The following is a 22,010-nucleotide window of genomic DNA, read 5'->3' as shown; positions in this document are numbered from 1 at the left end:
AGATAAGAGGATTAAATACTCCCAACGATTGAGGGCTCAGAAAACTTACTGCATACCTGTAGGTGTAAAATAGCGATCTCCCAGTTTCTCATCATCCTACTTGATGAGTTTCAATGAGAATGTGATACAGGATCTGTCTCCAGAAGATATGCAGCAGGGAAGTATCTCCTGCACCATCAAGGTCATACTAGACCCTGGGGAAAGTTTTGAACTACTATCTTCCCACTAAGGGATTGGCACAGGTGCCTCTGATTGTCGCTGTACTCCTTTGCTGCATAATCCAGTCCTTCTCTGGGACACCATCTCTCCATATGCAGATAGGAGAATAGTTCTGATGATAAACAGCTGTGTTTAGAAGGGGGCAGAAAACTGAACCCATGAAATGGGGCCCTAAAACCTCAAACAAACCCAGGGCCTCTTTTAAGCACCAAAGAATTGCTGTCTACTTTTAAGAACTGCCAGAAATGACCTTGAGATTGTAACTGTGGTAGAGTTAACTGTACACAGTGGTGTGTCCAGAATTAAGCAGTTCTGGTTTGTAGCTGGAATATTGAAGTAATTGTCAATAATGACACATACACATACTTGTGAATTAATTAATTAAATAATAAATTAAATTGTTTCCTTAGTGCAAGACAACACTTCACCACAAACCCAAAATTTTTATAAGCAGCCTTGTTTTGACTTATCTCTAATTACCTTCTTTAAAAATTGTATTACCATAATTTGTTTGTTAAAATATCATACAAGCAAAATTGTGTTCTTTCACATAAAAGTAGATTTACATTTCCAAAGTGGAGCACAGGCTCACATTGTCTCGGTGCTATTGCAAAGTGGACTCTGGAGCTGAAACAGTAGTATCATAGTCAGAGTCTGAGAGCTGAAAGTCCACCACACTACAGACAACTCTTGACAAGGACCAAACTGACAGGTACCACAGTCAGGCAGACAGACAGGGAAATGTCCTTTTTGTTGATGATAATACTATTGAAGATAATGAGGGAGTGTGGGGTGTCAGTTCCCACATACCCTACCAGTCAAGAAACAGGTTCTCCAATACTCACTTTTACCTAGGAAGCTGACTAACATCATCCCCTGAGGGAAAAGAGGAAAAAGACTGAAAACACTCCTCAAAGGACTCCCAGAAACTAGCCCTCACCAGTCAAGAAGCAAACCATAGAGCTAGGCATGATGGTGCACCCTGGTAATTCCAGCACCAAGAGCCTGAGATAAGAGAATCATGAATTTGAGGCCACTCTCAATTACCCAGTGTGATGATTTATTGTTTATGATCTAATAGTGTTTGCCTGGAGATCAAAATGCAAAGCTAGCCACAGCTATAGAGGCCAGACAGTAGTGGCACAAATTTTTAATCCAAGGACTCAAGAGACAGAGGCAGATGGATCTCTGTGAATTCAAGGCCACCCAGGGCTACCTGAGAATGAATCAGTCTAAAAGAGAAATAGAGCTCATGCTTTTAATCTCAGCACTAGAGAGGAATGTAAGGCAGAAACGGGGTCTCAGAGATGGCATTCAGTCTTAGAAAATAGTCTCCAGCCATGCTGAGGTCACAATAGCCAGCCCTGCCCTAGTAGAAAGGTAAGAGCTCTCTGGGATAGCTTGGTTGCTTTGCTTCTCTGATCTTCAGTTTGAACCCCAATATCTGTCTCTGGTTTTTTGCTATTTGTGCTATAACCCAGTAATAATTTACCCTAAGCAAGCAAACAAACAAGATGATCAGGAATGGGAACACTACAGTAATGGGAAAGAGATCCATGGACATAGAAGTGTGAAGCCAGAAAACAGTTCCCTGTAATATAGTCTTAGTTTCTCCTGCAGTTCATCAAAGAATGAGCAGACTGGATATAATTTATAGATGAACAAATAATCATGTAAAAATAATTATCCAGTTTTGTACATTGGTCCAGAATTAGACCAACAATTGGAGATCCAAAATGATCCAAGTAATAATGGATCCAAGATAACCAATACATTTTCCTTAGTCTTGGGTCTAATAATGGCAGCCTGCTATTTTTGTTGTTTTAATACCTTGCTAGTGAAGGTCATCCCTAGCCTTATGCTAAAACATATCAATCAGCTCAGTGGGAAGAAATTTTGGCTTCAATTTCCATCATATAGCCTCTATTCATTTCAACCAAAGGAGATAATAACTTCATTGGCATTCTTCTAGCAAGGGGAAGAATGTAAACTTTTGTTTACATCTTCCTCCCCAGTGGCTCAGATGCTTTGTCCCTGTAGCTAGATCCAATCCTGGAGAAACAGCACAACTTCCACTTAAAAGTATAGCCAGTATTCCATCACTAAACATCTGAGCCTTTCTAATGCCATCTGATGGAAAGCTACAGTAGGAGATCCACCCAGGGCTCTCTGACCACTGCTGAAGCTGTGTAGTAAAGATCTGGGATAGGGTACCACAGAGCCACTTAGACAGCTGCCACCGGTACTTTCAGGAGAATGCCTCAGTAGTGTTGAGGTGTGGTCGTCTCTTTGCAACACTTGATGTGTTCCTGTCCCTTCATTTGCACTGTTGCAAGGTGTTGTGCATCTTGGTTTTGTTTTATTATGCTGCAAGCATTTGTTCAAGCTACCTTCTGAGCATGATGCATTCGGGAGCCAGTACGTTAAGATGGGTGGGGAGATCACTGTCAAGGAACTTACAATGTAGAGGTGGGAAGAAAAAAGAAAAAACTTCCATTAAGCCAAGTCAGAGTAACTGCCCAAAGACATTTTTTTTCCTAGATTTTTTTAAAATTTAAATCAGAAACCATCTTATTTTAAATATCAATCCGGTTCCCTCTCCCTCCAATACAGCTGTGAGCTGAGTCTGGGGGAAGAGAGGCTTTATATATCCCACAGAAGGATTTCAGCTTGTTCCTAATAAGCAGTGAAAGCCCACTAGATGTTTAAAGAAAGATTGTAGTTATGAATAATGATTAGCTGTTACAGAAAGACTCATACAAAGGCCTGGAACTTACCACATGAAAACAAGTGATAGTAGATATGGGGCATTTGCCTATCTGATTTGGGGGCATTGGAAATCTTATTTCAGTTACCTCATGATAAATTACTCATGTTGTAAAATATTGAAAATTTTCTTGGGAAGGAAGTACACTGTCATGACAATCATCAGGGCAGAACTGGGGCAGAAGGGGGGAAAGCACTCTGCCTTCCTGATCCTGTTCCAAATTTTAGTGGTCAACTACTACATGAAGAACACTGTGTGATATGCTTGAATTACTAAGTAAATCTGCCAGGTAGGGGAATGGGATGCTGGGATACATAACCGAAGAGAAAAAAAAAAAAATCAAGAGACACGGGGGTCTTGAGAGCCTTCCTCTTTAGATCGTTGTAGCTGATTGTCAAATTTATAGGGCATAATCATGAAAGAGAGTTCTTTTTAAGTTATAAAAGAACACAGCAAAATGTTTAATTCTACCTAGTCATAAAGGGGAAGAGGTTTAAGAAGACCTGTCTTTGAACCTGGAGATAGAAAGATAAAGTTCTCATAGAAAGGGGTTGGTGGAGGAAAGCATTCCTTAAAGGAAGTAGTTGTGTTCTCCCTTAACAGATGCAAAGCAAAGACATATATGTAATTTGAAGATGGCCAGTTAATACAATTGGCAATAACACCTCCCCTCTCTCCATCAGCTCTTCACTGCAACACAGGCAGGATCCTTCCCTGGGTTCACAACCCATAGTTGCCTTAACTGTCTTGTTCTTTATTCATTTTTCCACAAAGTGCAGGCACTTGCATGGACCGAGTAATTGGATCCTGGAACATTTGTAGAAGAGTGTTGGCAAAAAAAATATTTTAAAGTAAAATGAGTTGGAACTTCTCCAGTTACCCCACATCTGAGAAGGCAAGGTCAGCCTTTGGATGTGGGTTTTGAACAGCACAGAGACAAAGATTATAGCTTTGTTTGGATGAGTTTTCTTGTCAGCTTAGATCAATTACATTAAAACATTCAGTCTTCAAACAATGACCCAAAGAAAATAATGCTGGCTTTGCCTTTTTTGAAAGTAATATCCTCTTTATAGCCCATGGGACTAGATGTCCCTTTCTATTGAAATTATTCACAGCAATGCCACTTGCATGACCTAGGAGTATACTGACATTAATAGCAGAATATTTCAATCAGGGCTGTCTGGCCATAACTTTTCCCATTAAGTCAAAAGCTAAGTGAGTTTGAAAGCATATAAAATACTTGGATTTGGTTTATTGGTTTTATTTACATCTCTTTTTTCATCCCATTCCAAAGACTTAATAAAATGACTGAGGCACTAAGAAGAATAATTTGAGATCTAGGAGGAAAAATTAATTTAATTTTAAAGATCATCTACCTTAAACCAGCAGGTTTTGGGTTTGGGGCACAACATAAATGCATATAGCTTTAACATACTGTTGGTCTGCACTGGAAACGAGGCACATTTGCAGAGAGATATGCTTCCCAGTATTTCTCTATCAGAACATATAATTGGTCTAAATATATAAATTGCATACATTTCTTCTATCTCACAAATCATTTATATATTTAAAGAAGAAATCTTTTATAAGCTTAATGAATGTAAATAATCATCATTATATTTATGTGAGTGAGTGCCAAGCTCTGCTCTAAATGCTTCATATATAATAACGCCTTTATCAATCTGATGATCTCATAAACCAGGGACCTACTCTGTGTGCTACATACTGTACAAAATGGCAAAATACATTTTTAGTACATCTATGTCCATAAAATTGCCTTTTTCACATTCTAGGACAAGTAGGTTGAGCTAATGTGCTATATGAAGTCTAGCCATCCTGACAGGGTGTCTGGTGATGGCAGTCAGGGCAAGGATACACTAGAAACAGGCATACTTGCTGAGAGCCAGTGAAAGCAAGTAGGAATGTATGGGAAGTTCAACATGGATAGAGGGTAAGAACACCCATTATGGAACTGAGAAAAAAGAGGTAACAAATCCTGCCCAGCTCTAGACAGGGCACCCCCAGAGTCTAAGAAAAAGAGTCCTCCCAGAGTGAGTCAATTGAGACTTCCAGAGTATGAAGTAAAAATGGAACAGGTGTGAAGCAATGCCTTCCCAGGAATGCCACTGAAGTCAAAGCAAGAATTGAGCCTGGAGAGCCTTTGCTATGCAGGGAGCAGCATGTTATGATTGGGTACCAATGTAGGTCCTGCTCTCTAAGGAACCACTAAGGCTATCAGAAGAGGGAGGGGATCCTACCCTTAGGCTTAGACTGCCATAGGCAGTGCTCTAAGACTACTAGAGAGAGATGGGGTTGAACCCCCACTTCTGTTCTTAGGGTGCATTGAGTGACTCCTCCTTTACTGTGAGAGAGGTCCATTGCATGGGCTTTCCACCTGATCATCGCTTCTGCCTCAACACGAAGCCTCCATTTAATACCAGCAGAGACGAGAGCTTCATACCTATTGTTGACTTCCATGTTTTTTCTTACAACTTCACCTCAAGCAAAAATCCCACAATTCTACCCCAAATTCCTCTTTCAAAAATAATTTTCAAGTACAAGTATATTCTCCCCCTTAGGTTTCTATGCTTAGAAATGCCCCACCCCCAAGATTCTTCAGAGTATTTAAAGATAGGTGAAGATTGCCATAGAGCTTTTTGCAGAATAAACAGGATGGGTTGACAAACTATTCCCTACTTGAATCCTACTTAACCATATACCCACCTTCCCCTCCTCTGTCTCACTATTATTAACCAAGGATTCACTCCCTGTGCAAGCATGCTTTCACAGCCTGCCTGCCAGTCATTTCCCTCAGGAACACCAATTCCTAATGTAGGTCTAGTGTCCAAATGACCTTAACGAAAGTCAGACAAGGCCTCCTCTGCAGTGCTATATACAGATTAGTTTCCTCAATAAGGTGATGAGCATTTCCGGTGGAACTTCCACAGAACTTAGGCTGGCTGACAAGTTTTCCTATTCATCTAATCCTCAAGTCTCTCTACCATTCTGTGCTTTGAATAAGAAGACCATACTTAAATGAAAGGCACTCAGTAGGGGCTAGGATAGGATTCCTATGTAAATATTTGAGGCATAAATAATGCCTCAAATAGGTCATGCAGCAGGAAAAAAATAGAAAACTAAATTGGCCATATTAATAGATTTTATGGTCTCCATTTGAGGGATAAGAAATACAGTGCTTTGTTAGTTTTCCTTTTTTTTTTTTTTTTTTTTTTTTTTTTAATCACTGCCTGGGAAAAACAGTTCCATCAATCCAAACCCTCTATTTTTGGTATCTTGACAAGGCCTTATCTCTGACCAAATCTGAAATGTCACATATCAAGGTAAAACATATGAGATGTTTATTCTGGTGCACTTATTGTGACTTTAAACATGGAGAAAATGTCTATGAAGGGACCCCTTTAAGTTAAAATCAAACATAGGGATTCTTATAGACCAGCAAAGGCAGAAAAGGACATTGACAAAATTCATGTCATTTTTACCCTTATTCAGTCATAGTGGGTTGGACACATGGGTTCTGCATAGTCCCAATCTCAATGACAGATTCTGGTCATCTCTGAAGGTGTTTCTTCCTACTAAAAACCCACAAATATTTTGACTGCATTATATATTTCCACAAACACAATTTTAGTGTAGAATTATACAAAAAAAAATGTGTTGTAATAACAGAGCATGGATAAGATTGATCTGTATTGGGTTTTTCAGCTGGGTATTTTATCACAAGTCACTAAACATACCTAGCCAGATTATACCTTCCCAAGTGGGGCCTTAAACTATCTTAAATGGACTTCACATACTACTTCCAAAAGCCAAAGCAGTTCTAAAGCCTCTGCATTCATAGAGGACCTTAGAGACACTCCTTAAAACAAGATGCAATTTCTCTTACGACATTCCTCTATATTTTCTGGACTTACTCTTCTTTGAAGTACCTGAGATCCCTACTGTTTCATCTTGGAGAAAGTTTCACTATAGTTCCATCTTTGTACATAACATTTCCATAATTGTGCCTGAATATTTATCTACCTATAACAGAGAAACATACAAGAAATATCTTAAGCCTAGAGAGAAAGAGAATAGATTTTTGTCAGTTAAGACAACCAATCAACAGCTCTGTGTGTGTGTGTGTGTGTGTGTGTGTGTGTGTGGTGTGTGTGTGTGTGTGTGGTGTGTGCATGCACATGCACTACAACATATATGTGGAGGTCAGAGGACAACTTTTAGTTCTCTCCTTCTACCATGTGGGTCCCTGAAATCAAATGTACCCACTGTTCCATCTTATTTGCTCAAATTACAATTTGGCTTAATTTTCTTATATACATTTCACACTTTGCAGACCACAGAAGACACATCATATCTAGTTACAGGTACTGAGAATCTAAAATGAAAAAAAGCTATGGTACTGTATAGGTTCTATCACTTCAGTTATTATTAATAACCCTCAAAAGTGTGGGAGATTCTGTTGGAAAAAATGCAACTTATGGGTTACTTGGTTTTGCTGGCCACTCATATATGTAAATATAGGCGATGGGGACCATGTTTTTATCAGCAGAACCAAGTGCTGAATTAGAGCCCATGATATTTGAGTTAGCGGGTGGGTGAAGCTTTTTAATTGTCATTATAATTATGCAAATTTAAATCTGGGCAACTCAAAACATTGATAAATTCCAACAATATGCAGTATTTCAAAACATATAAATTCTTGCTCCAGGCAAACTTTAAAACACTAAAAAACACGTGCTCCCAGAGCTGACAAAGACAGAAATTCACCAAGTTCATGTTATTGCCATAAGCTTTCCTTGGTTCCCCACCAATGACAGACTTGGCACTGTCTTTAGGAAGTCATCCCATACAATGAGCAGGAACCTCCTTTCCGAATGACACAGACTGTAATTTCATAAGCTTGGCCTGTGGTCATTGAGACTTAGGAAGAGGTCAGTTTTGTATGTTCCACCTTTATATAAATATGAATCACCTCTCAACAGAAAATAAATTATTCTGTGGACTATCTGATAGTCTTGTCATAGAAAGAGTGTTAGTGTAAACAAATTCTTCTCAGTGACCCAGACATTTCTGTAGAACACACCAAATGCTTCTGTAAGAACCCGAACTGATATAGACTACGGATTCATGTCAGAAGGGTGGGAAGAGGAGAGAGGGAGAGAAAGAGAAGCTTTTTTAAGAGCAAGGACGATGGCTAAGCAGTTAAGATCAGTTGGTTACTCTTCCTGGATCCAGGTTTGGTTCCCAGCACCCACATGGCAATTCACAAACATTTGTAACTTTATTTCCAGAGAATCTGGTACTCTCTTCTGGGCTCTGCAGATACCAGGCATATATGTGATGCACAGACATCCAGGCAGGCAAAACTTACTCAAAAACACAAAACAACCGAAATGAGTTTTAATTATTTGGAAATTTAAGTCTTCTGTTCCTGCCAACCATCTCCTGCACAATGCCCATCTCACCCCAATCCTTATTTGCACCAATTTAGATGCTTCCCACATGGAGGTAAGGAACTATTTCTGAATAGCATACCAGCCAGGAAAAGATGGGATAAAAGTCAAATATGTTATCTTGTGCAGAGAAAAATGTGGCTCTCAATATAGTTTGAGAGCCCAGGTTCAGCTGGACCCTGCTGAAATCATGTCTATTTCCTGAGCTTGTATTCTTGTTGAATATGGTATGTGACCACTATGTCACATCTTCTTGCTTAAAACACTTAGGTTCTAATAGAAATATCTGTCAGATACAGAAGAAAATTTTAAGTGATTGCAATTAACTTAGGAATTGACCTACTTTCTCTCTAATCTAAAAGAGGGATCCTCAGCAATCTACATATAAACGTCTTTTTAAATAGTTTCATTTTTTTCCAGAGTAAATCTGAATAATTTTGGGGAGAGGGATTGGCAGGCAAACAGCCCACAGTTTCAGCTGAGCAAGGCACAGCTTTGCAAAGACCTTTAAAGGAACTTAAATTAATTTCCAATAGGCATAAAGAAAAGGGCAGTGAGTTGAGCAAATCTAGACCAGCTACAGATAAAAGAAATTCCCAAAATGTTTCATTTGTGTCACTAATTTAAAAAAAAAAATGCAGGGTGCTTGACTTGTAAAAAGCTAGTTCATCCTGTGTGGCAACATTCTACAGATTCTAGTTTGTTAATTTTTCTAGAGATTTTCCAAAATATGTTATGTCCTAAATGTGATATAGAAAATAAAGTGTGAGTGGAAAAGTTAAGCAATGAGAGAAAGGCAGATGGAATGAGAGAAGGGATACATCCTACAGTGTTTTTCCAGGAAAGGTTTTCCCAATCAACATAAAAGAGCAATAAATAAATAAATAAATAAATAAATAAATAAATAGAATAGAATTTCCTCAGATGTAGAAATTAGTTTGAAAAGCCATCTAAGAATTAGTCTCCATGAGGATCATAAACTAACAAATTAATGCACAAATCTTTCAATGTGGTTAAGTAAGTAAGGCCCATTGTGTACATGTTCATGAGCTTTGGGGATTTATGAACCCAACTAAGTTGCCTAGAAACAGCTTTGTCTCTGTCTAGACATGAACTTCCTTTTGTAGAGCAAGAGTTTCTCATGTTCATCATATTCATGCAAGTATTCTATAAAATTTTCTTACCAACAAACTAACCCTCGTGGCTTAGCACATCACTTTTTATTTAATATACTTTCCTCTTCTCAGATTCAAAACCAATGTGTACATGTGTTCATCCAGGAAAAAAAAGCTTCATGTTGCCAGACCTTGGCAAGTTCTATTTGTGTTAAGCATAGTATTTCTAAGCATAACAAGGGCCTCTGCCATAACAAAATCAAGATGCTTTTATTTAAATGCTAAGTATTTTTAACCACTGGGCAAACCTCATTTTTTGTCACCAAAGGAAAGAGAATTTGGAGGTATAGATATATTATAAAATGTTTATGAAAAGGGAGACAATATTTTGTTCCACCCAATATTTTAGCACTTGAACTTAAGTGAATTATTCAATAACCAATTTCATTCCAAATATGGGAAATTTTTACCATACTTCTGTATGAAAATACTTCTGTATTTTCAGCAATTATAACATTGATATACTGACAAATATATTTTCAGGAAATAACTTGAAATTTATTACAATCAAATTAGTCCAAAAACTGATCCCTTATAACAGGCTATCCTTTTGGGAAAATTATTACCAGTTTTCTTGCCTCTTTCCACTAGCCCTTAAAACACTGGGACATTCTAGAGGCCCAGTCAAAAACCACTCCCTCCACAATGACACTGAATGGATCTTAAAGAAAAATCCACTTAGTCTATTACTTTGATTTGAAGTCACTCTGACAGAAGCTTTGCTCAAGATGAAAATTTAGAAATTTCCATTTATTATTTTCCTTTCCCTATTTGGGGTTGAACCCAGAGCATTGTGGATGCTAGTGAGTGGAATACCACTAGGCTGCATCCCCAGATCAGAATGAGTCTAGATCTATCCTCAGGAGCTGTGTTTCTCAATATACATTAGTGTACAAATCTCCCACATAGTGAGTGTTTTGTGACAGAAAATCCTCCACTAAAAGAGGCATGCTGCATAAGGTCTTCAGTTCAATTTTTCTCTCCCAAATATCTTTCAAGAACTTGCTTAATAGTTACAGCAAGTAACACTGGTAAGACTCTTCCTTCCCAGACACCCAAACAGACTTCTTTAAAAAGTCTGGTTTCAGGGTTGGAAGGAGTTCCTGGAAAGGAGAGCCACAGGATGTTTAACTGCCCTCTCCTTAGAACTGCCATGTCCTTAGATTTTCAAGAATATCCTCAAAGTCCTCCCCATCTGCCAAAAACTACCGGAACCCAGGCTTCATCCCTCTCCCAGTTATCATTAGAGCATGAAAAGAACTCACAGCCCCCCCCCACCTTGACCCACAGTCATTCTTTTCTCCCCATGTTTTTGATGGAGATGTAAAACAATTAATGTGCAACCAACATTTTGGATCCTTTAAGATCAAACCATGAAAACAAAAATCTATCTTCTGTACCTTAGAGTTGATCAGATTTTAGAAGGAAAACAAATCATACACATCCAATAAAACCTAACAATCGAGCAAAAACCAAATCCCAAACTATTAATTATCACTCGGAAGTAGTTTCCTGGCACAAGATAAAATGACAGCCAAAGGCCAAATGGAAAAGTCATATGACCAAAGTTTTTATCTTATTTTTGTTTTGTTTTACATAAACTCATATTTACAGCAGAGGTGGCACAAAATTTCAATTACAACTTTTGTAAAAACACTTTTGGACCCCTCATAAAACCAACTCATTTTTATGTTGTTCAGTTTAACCCAATGCAATAACAAATTGAACAAGAGTAAGTTATTCGATGATGATAATGAAACTTAAAACGTCAGTTTAAAATAAATTGAATCTGGGGCTCATTGTTTTCTAATGGACATCGGTTTTCAATTCTTCTCTTTCATATGTTAGATTGAATCACACATGCAATGCTGACGTTACGGAAATTTTTAGATGAAAACTGCAGTGTCTTGTGGCTTGAAATAATAGCTTAAATGTGCTACAAAACAACTCTGAATCCCCTTCATTCAACTGAATGCAACAGATGTGTAGTGAGTGTCATCGTGCACATAACACTTTACTCAATAGTGCAGGATGCACAGAAAACCATGTGACCAAAGCAGTGACTTTTATGATGCTGGTGTTGCTCGGTGCTCAGAGCCGCTGTTCAGCCAATCAGCTATAGCTAGAATACACAGACCCATACTGCAGCCAGCAGTGAATCCAAAAAGGCCCTTTGGTAACCAGGCATTAGAAATTTTTAACTTCCAATTTTTTATACAGCAGACAGAACTACTAGATAGATAAGACACTTCTTACAATCAGAATATGGCTTCCAACATTTTGACTAATGGCCCAGTCTTTCTGTTAGATACTTCCCTTCTTCATGTATCTCAGGTTATCAGGTATGAAGTGGATTAATATCCCTCTTGTGAGCTGTGGGGTTTGGGCAGGTCACATGGACTTTCTGGGGGTGGGAATTCTACTAATGAGTTTTCTGCAAATGTCACTCAGTATTTTATTCCTTCATATCTCATTACCTCCCCCCATGCTCAGTAATTTTAGTTTGTGCTTTTTTTTCTTTCTCTTTTTGTTTATTTGGTTTGCTGGCTTTGTGTTCTTTTCTCCTTTTTTCCTTTTCTTTTCCTTTTTTAATGCAGGAATCGGCCAAGGGGTTCCAGTGGTGGCACTCATAGTGGAAGGAGGACCCAACGTGATCTCCATTGTTTTGGAGTACCTTCGTGACACCCCTCCTGTACCAGTCGTGGTCTGTGATGGGAGTGGACGGGCATCCGACATCCTGGCATTTGGGCATAAATATTCAGAAGAAGGCGGGTAGGTAAATCAACAGGCCCCATGGTACAGTCCTGAATACAAAGCTTGTATTCAAAGCTTGGAAAAGAGGACATCAGAGCATGTTCTCTGCAGTTCAGGCAAGACCTCACATTCTAAGCAGCAATGAACAATTATCCAAATATTGACTGTTGGATGGTGGAGAGGAAGAACAGTGGATATCCTCTAAAATGTCCCTGCAATGGGAAGTCCATGATTACTACATTGAGGCCACATTGAGAGGAGGAAAGGAAGTTAAGGCATGTGTCATTTTATCTTTCCCTCTTCTCCCTCAAGGAAGGAGAGACAGGCACTGAGTTATGATAAATGAAGCAACCAGAATCTGAGTAACAGTGCAGGGTGGCCTCTAAGAAAAGCTGGGTACCTTTGGGCATGAGTCTAAATACCATCATGGGCAAGCTGCTGTAAACACCTTTGGAAGACTGTGTTAGCAGGTATTTCTCTATTGTCTTGGAAGGTAAAACCTCTATAACTGATAAAAGCACTGGTACTTGTGAATTGCTCCTGGAACTCCTCTCACTACCAGCTCTTAAATTCTACCCTCTAAAGTCTAAAGCTCCAACCTCTCTGGAAAGATATCTCTCCTACAGTGGCATAGTAAGGTCTGAGCACTCTTGAAGATCATTGAAAGTAATTGAAACAAGGTGGGAATGAGTTTAAGGAACACAAGCAGGGGGAGTCACTTAACTTACGCTTTTGGTGGATATTGTTTTGGGTTTTTTATTTGTTTTTGAGAATTTCATATAAAGAGCTACTGATGATTAATGGCTGCTGGGAGAGGGAGATTCATTCTTCCCCACAGACAAGCCTTCTGATAGGTTACCAGATACCTAGTGGTCAACCCTAAGTACACACACACACACACACAAACACACACACACACACACACACACACACACACACACACACACACGAGTCATTAACTTAAACAAAAAGCAAAACACTTCTTACCCAATGTTTCTTGCATGTGGTTAGGGTGATGAAGTTCCACAGGAAATAGGGCCGACCCAGTAGAAGATATTCCCTCTTCCACCTCTCTCCTCGACAGTAGATTCCACATGTTAGCCATCTTAATCCTGGTTTAGGCAAGCACTCCCATCAGCCATTGAAACAGCCAGACCTGTTGTAGTGGAACCAACAAGTGTGGAGAATAGTGGAAGGCCAAGGCTTCTACCCCAGCACTGAACGCCTCGACAGTGATCTGATACCTGGAGATTTGGTAGCTCTAGAAAAATCCTCATTGAAGTTACAGCTTACTCACTGACAAATTTAATTAAATTGCCATCATCATCTTCTTTGAAAGTAGACACTAATCCATTTTATTGCTGACACCTAAAAAGAGGACATTTGCCCAATGATCTTTATATTGACTAACAAAATAGTGTTCCATAACCTTAACTGTTTTTTTAATTAAAAATTTTGTCATAGTCCTCATTTCTTTAAATATAGCAATATGTTCCTTTCATCTGAAAATAGTTAGCTCTTAGCTTTTGATTGTTTTTATTTTTGTTTGTTTGTTTGTTTAGTTTTGTCATACACCCACAAAGCAGATACGGTTTTTATTTGGAATGCAGATTTCCTTTCCCTTCCTACAAAAAAACAAAAAGAAAGGAAAGAAGGAAGGAAGGAAGGAAGGAAGGAAGGAATTTTCCAGTGTTTCTGGCTATCTGGGACCGTCTCAGTGACAGCCAGAGTCTAGTGCCTATTATTTATCATTGTTTTAAGTTATGTTTTTTGAACATATTAAAATCTCTCATAAAAATGTCTCTGATTATTTCTGTTAAAATATTTGGTAAGAGTTATGCATTTAAAGTTGGAAGGGGCAGTGGGTAATTTCATCTAGTAGACAGGAAGTTAAATACTTTGTCCAAGCCTGCACAGCCCATGAGCTCAGACTAGCTTTCCATCTAGGTTATTAGCAAAACTGATTGGAGTGTGTTTCATGGTGCATGTTTTTGTCCTGCCTATGAAGGGCCTCAATGACTCCTTTAAACTTCAGGTGCACAAAAGTTACTCATCTTTTTTTTCAATAATTTTATTTAAATGTTTAAATTATATGTTTCCTAGCATACAAAAGTAGTACATTCTTGGTTATCATCTTGTTTCCAAGTTATGATTCCTTTCTCATCCTCACCTAGACTATCATATAGCCATCCCTATCCTTACCTAGACCATCATACATACATCCCTAAATTAAGACTAAAAAGGACCTTGTACCTCTAACTTTAATTGGAATTTTTAGTTCAAACTATTTTATAGTCTAAGTGTATAAAATTCCCAATCTATATAACATCAATATAAACATGTGAACCATGGGAAGTTATCAAAGAATTTGAAGTCACCCACATAATTAAAACAGAGGCAAAAATTAAATATATCTATTTCAAGGTGTCTTTAAACTTTAAAATTGTTCCAAGATTATTACAGTGCTTAAAATACACAGATATGTTTGTCAATACAGAGAGAGATGCTATGCACAGTGCTATGATAAAACCCTACATTCTTATGAAATCAGTGGTAAATTTATCATGAAGAAATGAAGCCATAATGTCTCTGTGTCTCACTTGAATGACTGCCAGGATTAGTCATGCCTATTTAGCTTGATAAGAAATTATTTAACCACACAGTCGCATGCAATTTAAAGTCATTTCCAAAGGACATTATTTTGTAGCAGTGTACAGAAGAAAGAAAAGAAGGAAGGGAGGAAGGGAGGGAGGGAGAGAAGGAGGGAGAGAGGGAGGGAGGAAGGATGGAAGGAAGGAAAGGAAAGGAAAGGAAAGGAAAGGAAAGGAAAGGAAAGGAAAGGAAAGGAAAGCACTGGTTTGGCTAGCCTTCATTACCAAGAAAGGAGTTGTTCTTTGATTTTTTTGAAAATCCAATGGAATTGAACATTCTACTACATAATATGTACATACATATTTATATAAGCAAACCTATATAAGTAAATGCATTTCTTTCCAAATAAAATTTACATACGGAGTATACACATCCTAATTATAAAGGTTTTATTTCAGTCTACATTAATTTTACTGATTTGTTTTATTTGGGGGTTCATATGTTTAAAGTTAATTTCATTTATGGGTTGTTAAATGATAGCACTATAAGGACGGTGAGAGTGTGTATTCAGCTATTTGCTTTACATTTTAAAATCTTAAAGTGATGACCTTTTCTCCCTTTACATTGTGACCTTTCTAGCTTGTCATTGAGTTCCTTTCCAAGAACATGAATTGGAAAGAGACTATGAATTGGAAAAGAATCACTTTGAAAGTGAATTATAATTGGCAAACTGAGTATCTCCCCTGAATGAGATTGCTTGAGATGGAAACAGATAGACCATGTCTACTAGAGTACAAATGGGTTTGGACATACTTAGAAGACAATCACAATTAAATGCTCTTTCAGTGTGAGGTGCCGAGGATCAATTTAAATACTACATTTCATCTTTTTCTTCCCTATCTGTTCTGTGACATGTGGTACCTGGAAGAAATGGCCAAGGTCCATATTTCCTTTATTGTCACAATGGGCTTTCTGTTTACCTGTCATAGTTCAGAGTGAATCAGGAAGCACTTTCCATAATTAATCCCATTGCCCTGGAAATATTATCAAAGCTTTCTTCTTAATGGCAAATGACAAAACCCCACAATCACATATATTAATACTGCCAGAAATTGTTAGATTTAATTATCTAGGGTTAAGTACAATGACTTTGCTTTCTGATGTCTGACTAAGCAGATGAACAGCATTGCCTGGTGCCTGGAACACCTTTCAGGGTGCAGCTTCCTGATGCTGAAATCAGACATGCCTTGGTCTGATAACTATCAACCTCGAGGTCTCAAGCTGCAGAGAAATGTGACCTCACCCCTTCATGTGTCACACATGGGAACAAGTACCTGACAATGAACAGTGTCAGCATGAAAATTTCATCTGAGTCCATGGGTGCTCTGAGTCAATGCCCCTCATCCATCACCATTTTATTACCAGTGCTTATACTTACTGTGGAGTTTTTGCTCAAAACTTATCACCTGGATGTACTACATTTTAGATACTGGAAAAGAGGCAGAACCAGCAAGTATCCCAAACGGAAAACAAAACAAAACAAAACAAAACAAAAATTCCTTGAAATATTTTAATAATTTGTTCATGACTATTAGGAAATTATTAGTGAGACATATTCACATTCTAAAACTCTGGTGGCATTTTAATTAGGGTTGACTTTGAAGAACATGTGAGCAGTCTCTTTTTTTTTTTTTTTTTTTTTTTTTTTTTTGACCTTTTTGAGACTGAGTTTCTCTACTTCTCTACATAGCCTTGGCTATCCTGGAACTCCCTCTGTAGACCAGGCTGGCCTTGAACTCACAGAGATCTGCCTGCCTCTGCCTCCCAGATGTTGGGATTAAATGCACAGTCTTACTCTTGGTAGTAGAAGAAGAAAAAAAATGGTGTGCTATGTAGTATGGGGTCTGTGGAAGGGTAAGAGAGTGGGTATGGTGGGGAGTGATGGGTGTGACTGGTGTGATGGGTGTAAGGAAGTGTGTGTGTGTGTGTGTGTGTGTGTGTGTGTGGTATGAAGAGGTGGGGGTGATGGGTGTGAGATGATATGTGTGGTGTGTGTGGTGTGTGGGGTGTGTGTGGTGTGTGTGGAGGGGTAGAGGTGTGGTATGGAGGAAGAGAAGAAGTGAGGGTGTGATGGATGTAGAAAGTGTATGTGATTTGGGATGGGGGTTGGTATGGGGTGGGTGTGGTATGAAAATTGTGTGGAATACTGTAGGGTGTGTGTGTGTGTGTGTGTGTGTGTGTGTGTGTGTTAAAAATATTCTGAGACTTTTATGCTTAAAGAGAACTTAATAAGAATTCTCATGGGTTCTTTTGCTTGTTTTTGTTTTCCTTGATATTAGCCATTGCTTTTTATTGAAAATATATTTTTGTTGAGCTAGGGTGAAAGCATGAGAACATTAATTAGCTATGAAAAGGGGAAACTACATTGCATGGTTTCCCATTTATGACTGCAGATTTCAGCAAGAACTCTTGTTTCTCTCCAAATACATATCATAGGTCCAAAGACAAGAGAAAGTCATCAGAAAATCAGGTGTATTATGAACCTAGGAGTAGTCAGTATTCCCTGGGGCCTGTCATTCTGTGCAATGATCACAAATGTTTACTCCTGCTGTTCTAGAAATTCTGCTCACATTGAAGGATGTCAAAGCCCTATCATTTTTCTGTATTACTTTCTACAGAAAGTAATTGACCTGGATGGCCTGCACCCCAGCATGAAATAGACATAATTGGAATGTCAAGTAAGAAAGAAAGAAACTGATGTCAACTAAGCTGATTCCAAGTGTACATTTTAGTTTTCATTAATTTCCTCTGCCTCATCTCTTTTCTAGAACTTTCTGTAAGAACTGTCAAACTGATTCTTTCTCATTTTTCTTGAAAGAATATAGAAACATCAAAGACAAAGATTAGAAGTGCTTTTACTGTTACTTCTCTAAACACCATTTGTAGAGTACCAACTGTGTGCACAGAACTGTTGGGAGATGATCAAGGCATAGTCCTCCCTGGCTCTCAGACACACTGTAACAAATATTGAAACACATGACTGCAGGGTCATGTGGGCTCTGAAAAGGAAAAAAAGGTGCTTAAACAGAACAAGATAAAACACTGAGTAGGACATCTCCAACAAGAGTTCTATGATTTGACAATTATCTCTAAACGCCCATATAATCAATCTTCTCCTTTTCCCCCCTTTTGATCAACTCTGTGTTTAATAAGGATTGGCCTAGATGGTAGAAGAAAAAATAGTCAGTCCTCTCTGTGCAACAACCCTGAAAAAAAGATTCAATCCAAATGAAACGAAAGAAACTGGCAGAGGAGACTGTTTGTTACTGACCTTGAGCTTAAATCCTCCTGCTTCAGGCCCCTGAGAGTGTGAACAATAAGCATAAACTACTATAAGTGCTCAAGGAGAGAAATTCTTTGAGTTTGTATACTAGTATTGTATGTGTGTGCATGCGTGTGCATTTGTGTGCATGTATGTGTGTGCATGTGTAGTTACATTTTATTTCTATACTTAAATTCAATGCATCACGTGTAACAAATTTAGTAAAGTGAGTAACATAATATTTACTCACATATAATTATGTATAAGTACTTAAATCTTTATATATAAATCCGAATCTTTGGGTAGTTTTTAGTAATTGTTTAGGTAATGATACCATAAATACTAAGGGTATTATGGAGAACATAATTTTCCTTCAGGATTGTTTATGCAATCTCATGTAAACAAATATAACAAATAGTTTTCAATGTAATCTTACTGAGTCTTGAGGTGGCAGAAGGTACCACAAAGAGAGAGCATTGTAGACAGTAGTTTCTGTCCCATCTGGCCTTGCAACCCTTTAGTCCCAAATAAACACACAGAGGTTTATCTTAATTATAAACTGTTTGGTTGGTGGCTCTGGCTTCTTATTGGCTAGCTCTCTCTCTTAATTATCAACCCATATCTATTAACCTGTTTTCAGAAGAAATTTAGGGTGAGAAGGAGTAATCTGGCAAACTACTTAGAGATATAACATAGCATTTCTCTTCTCCAGCCCCTCTGCCCTATCTCCAACAATATCCTTGACACACTGGAGTTAATCAAATCTATAAGTATGAATGTATCTCTTATATATCACTGCAAAGCTTCTATGAGCAAAAACTTGATCTAAATATATTATTTTGTAATATAATGGTGGTATTTATCCCACTGTAGAAATGAGGAAACATAGGATGAAAGGGTCATGTCATTTGCTAACTTTCTCCTAGTAGCACTATGGTCTGCCCAGGCAGACTCAACTGGAATTATACTCTTAACACTCATACCATATTGTATCCTAGGAAGATGGCCCAGTGACTGCAGAAGGCTTATCTTGCTTGCCCCAGATCTGAGTTATTTCAGACAAGAAAGTAGAATGCATCCAGCTTTCTTCTCTCACATGCTAGTTAACTTCTCCTCTGAATAAATCTGGAGCCAACATGTAATGTATATCCATTGGAGATATGTTCACAGCTTGACCTCCCCAGGGAGTCCATATACTCCTTAAACAAGTTCTGATTGTGACTTTGATGCAGGGCCTAAAACAATAAAATCCTAACTGTCCTCCTAGCCTGGCTACATGTGGCATTCATTGATCATGTGGTTTTACTTGGAACAAACTCAGAGTATATTGCTTGACTTGCAGTTTTGGCAGAAAAATCTGCCTGACCATGTGGTGGTTGCTGTATTCCTTGGAATGCTTCCTTTTCACTCTTTGGCATACTCATAGCCACAGGCAAAGGAGGAGAGAAAATGACACACACTAAGCCAGCACTGTTCGGAGTTTTATATTTAAATATCCTGCTAGCCCTAGCCCCAGCCTTAGCCCTAGTCATAGCCCAAGAGAGAACATTTGACAATGCTGTTAACCTCAAGAGCAATGCTGTCCAACAGAACTTCTTGGGATGGTAGTACCTGCCTCTGTCATCCACTAGACAGACAAGCCCTGAGCACTTGGCTTATGGCTATGAAATCGAATTAAATTGTAATTAACATAAATGGTCCCTCACAGCTAATGATAGCCACACTGAATACCACAGTTCTTCATTTAGCCATGAGTTTTTACCAACTAGAAATGCTTGAATTCTGATTGATTCCCTGTGTTGTTTCATATGTCATTCAATATTAGTTATTCATTTGAGAACTATATTCATTTGAGAACTACCCAGACACTGGCGAAAACACACAAGGGAGCCAAAAGAACAAAATGCCCTACCCTTGTGAAGCTTAGAGTCTAGCAAAGTTAAATACATGGGTAATAATAAAACAGTACTTTCTAAGGTGCATGTGGGGTGCACAAAGTTATGGTATCAACACAAAAACAAAAGTGTCAGGGATAATTCTAGGTATTTTTCACACATGACCTTTTAACATAAAGACATTAGCTTTCAGGACATATACTAGATCTGTTAACAAATGAATAGAATAATAATGATAGAGCTACATGATTTATTTCAGAGTCCTCAGAAGGAAAGAAAGGGAATAGATTCCAATGAGAGGCACTATATTGAAGTCTTTTGACTACATCACTATATCTTCTACCAATTATTTATTATGTATACTTACTGTGTTGAAATCCATGTGATAAAATTACTTCCGGTTACCAAAGTTGCTAAGCTCTGTATCTGGGAAATCACCTTGGTATCCCTGAAATGCTGAGTATCTTCAGATGGTAAGCATTATTATGAATAACTGCCCTAAGCATTATGAGAATCAAGTTATCTTCTCCTATAGTATCTAGCAAGTAGTAATCAGAGATTTTCACACAGGAAGTAGTTTCAGCTGTGGTTAAACAAGCTTTGACTAGAGAGTTTAGGAGACAAGACTATTCTGTACAGTAGATAATATTCAAGGGCACAGAGGCATACAAGAGGCCAATTGGCTTGGGAGGTTCCACTTTCATGGGAAATATATAAGGGAGTCAGAAGAGAGCCTAGGTTAGGGGACAGACCACAGATAGTCTAAAATGACATACATCTGGATGGTGATGGGGAACTATTACAGAATTTTAAGAGTGTTCTAATGGACTTTGGGAACCCATTCCACATAGAGGGATACTCTCTCCACCTAGACACATGGGGAGGGCCTAGGTCCTGCTCCAAATGATATGACAGACTTTGAAGATTCCCCATAGAAGGCCTCACCCTCCCTGGAGAGCAGAAAGGGGATGGGATAGGGGGCACTGGGCAGACAGGAGAGGAGGGGAGGGTGTGGGAACTGGGGTTGACATGTAAAACAAGCTTGTTTCAAATGTAATTTTAAAAAGTATCATAAAATTTTTAAAAAGAGTGTTCTAGAACAAGATCCCTCTGTAGAAAAGCCATTTAACCAATACCATGGAGGGTGGCCTGGCGAAGATAGGGAAGAAACCAATTGTCAGTCCTTCTATTCCAGCTGAGTAAGATAGGACAGACCCAAGCCAAGGTTCATGGAGGATGAGGTGAGCTGGGACAGTATTTCAGGAATTCTGATCTCTCTGTGCTGGAATTTCTAACCGGCTACTAAAGGCTGCAGGTGCTATTGTTGCCTTATCACCCCAAGCAGACCCCAATATGAAATAAAGACCCTCAGAGAAACAAGTTTGATGACTTGCCCTGTTCATTTAAAGCTCCCCCAAAGCACACACAGATTTTAATGCAACTGTCCATTACATACAGCTTTTGACAGGAATAAAAGTATGAGAATGCTATCCCTAGAAAATGGATTCGGGCTAGGTGACAAAGTCTAAAAGCAATACTCAGGTACACCATGAGTACCAAGTAAATGCAGATAAGCCCTTAATCAAAAGGAAAAGGTTGAAGGCTGTATACACAGAACTAAGCAGCAGTATTTTGAAAATATGTGTGAGTGCTTAGGTGGTTACTTTTAAGGACACACGGTTCTTAACCACATCGGCTACTTAAGAGGGAATAACACTACTAGCCCCTTGATGCTAAGATTGAGTGGTACTCAGCTCTCAACCCACTCTTAAGAAAGCATGACAGTAATGGGATTTGTGGAATGAGTGAATGAAT

The 22,010-nt window shown here is 38.5% G+C and overlaps 1 protein-coding gene across 15 annotated transcripts in view; it reads left to right on the top strand.

Moving 5' to 3' along the window:
• Positions 1 to 22,010, top strand: part of Trpm3 (transient receptor potential cation channel subfamily M member 3) — a 484,509-nt gene that overhangs the window by 288,689 nt on the left and 173,810 nt on the right. For all 15 annotated transcript variants that reach the window (XM_051200144.1, XM_051200151.1, XM_051200140.1 and 12 more), the window contains one exon: positions 12,230 to 12,404. In XM_051200144.1, coding sequence (XP_051056101.1) covers positions 12,230 to 12,404 — 175 coding nt within the window. The remainder of the gene's footprint in view (positions 1 to 12,229; positions 12,405 to 22,010) is intronic.

This window comes from Phodopus roborovskii, unplaced genomic scaffold (genome assembly GCF_943737965.1).
Source record: "Phodopus roborovskii unplaced genomic scaffold, PHOROB, whole genome shotgun sequence".
NCBI lineage: Eukaryota > Metazoa > Chordata > Mammalia > Rodentia > Cricetidae > Phodopus > Phodopus roborovskii.
The sequence above is the reverse complement of the archived record's forward strand: the minus strand, read 5'-3'. Positions and strand labels throughout refer to the sequence as shown.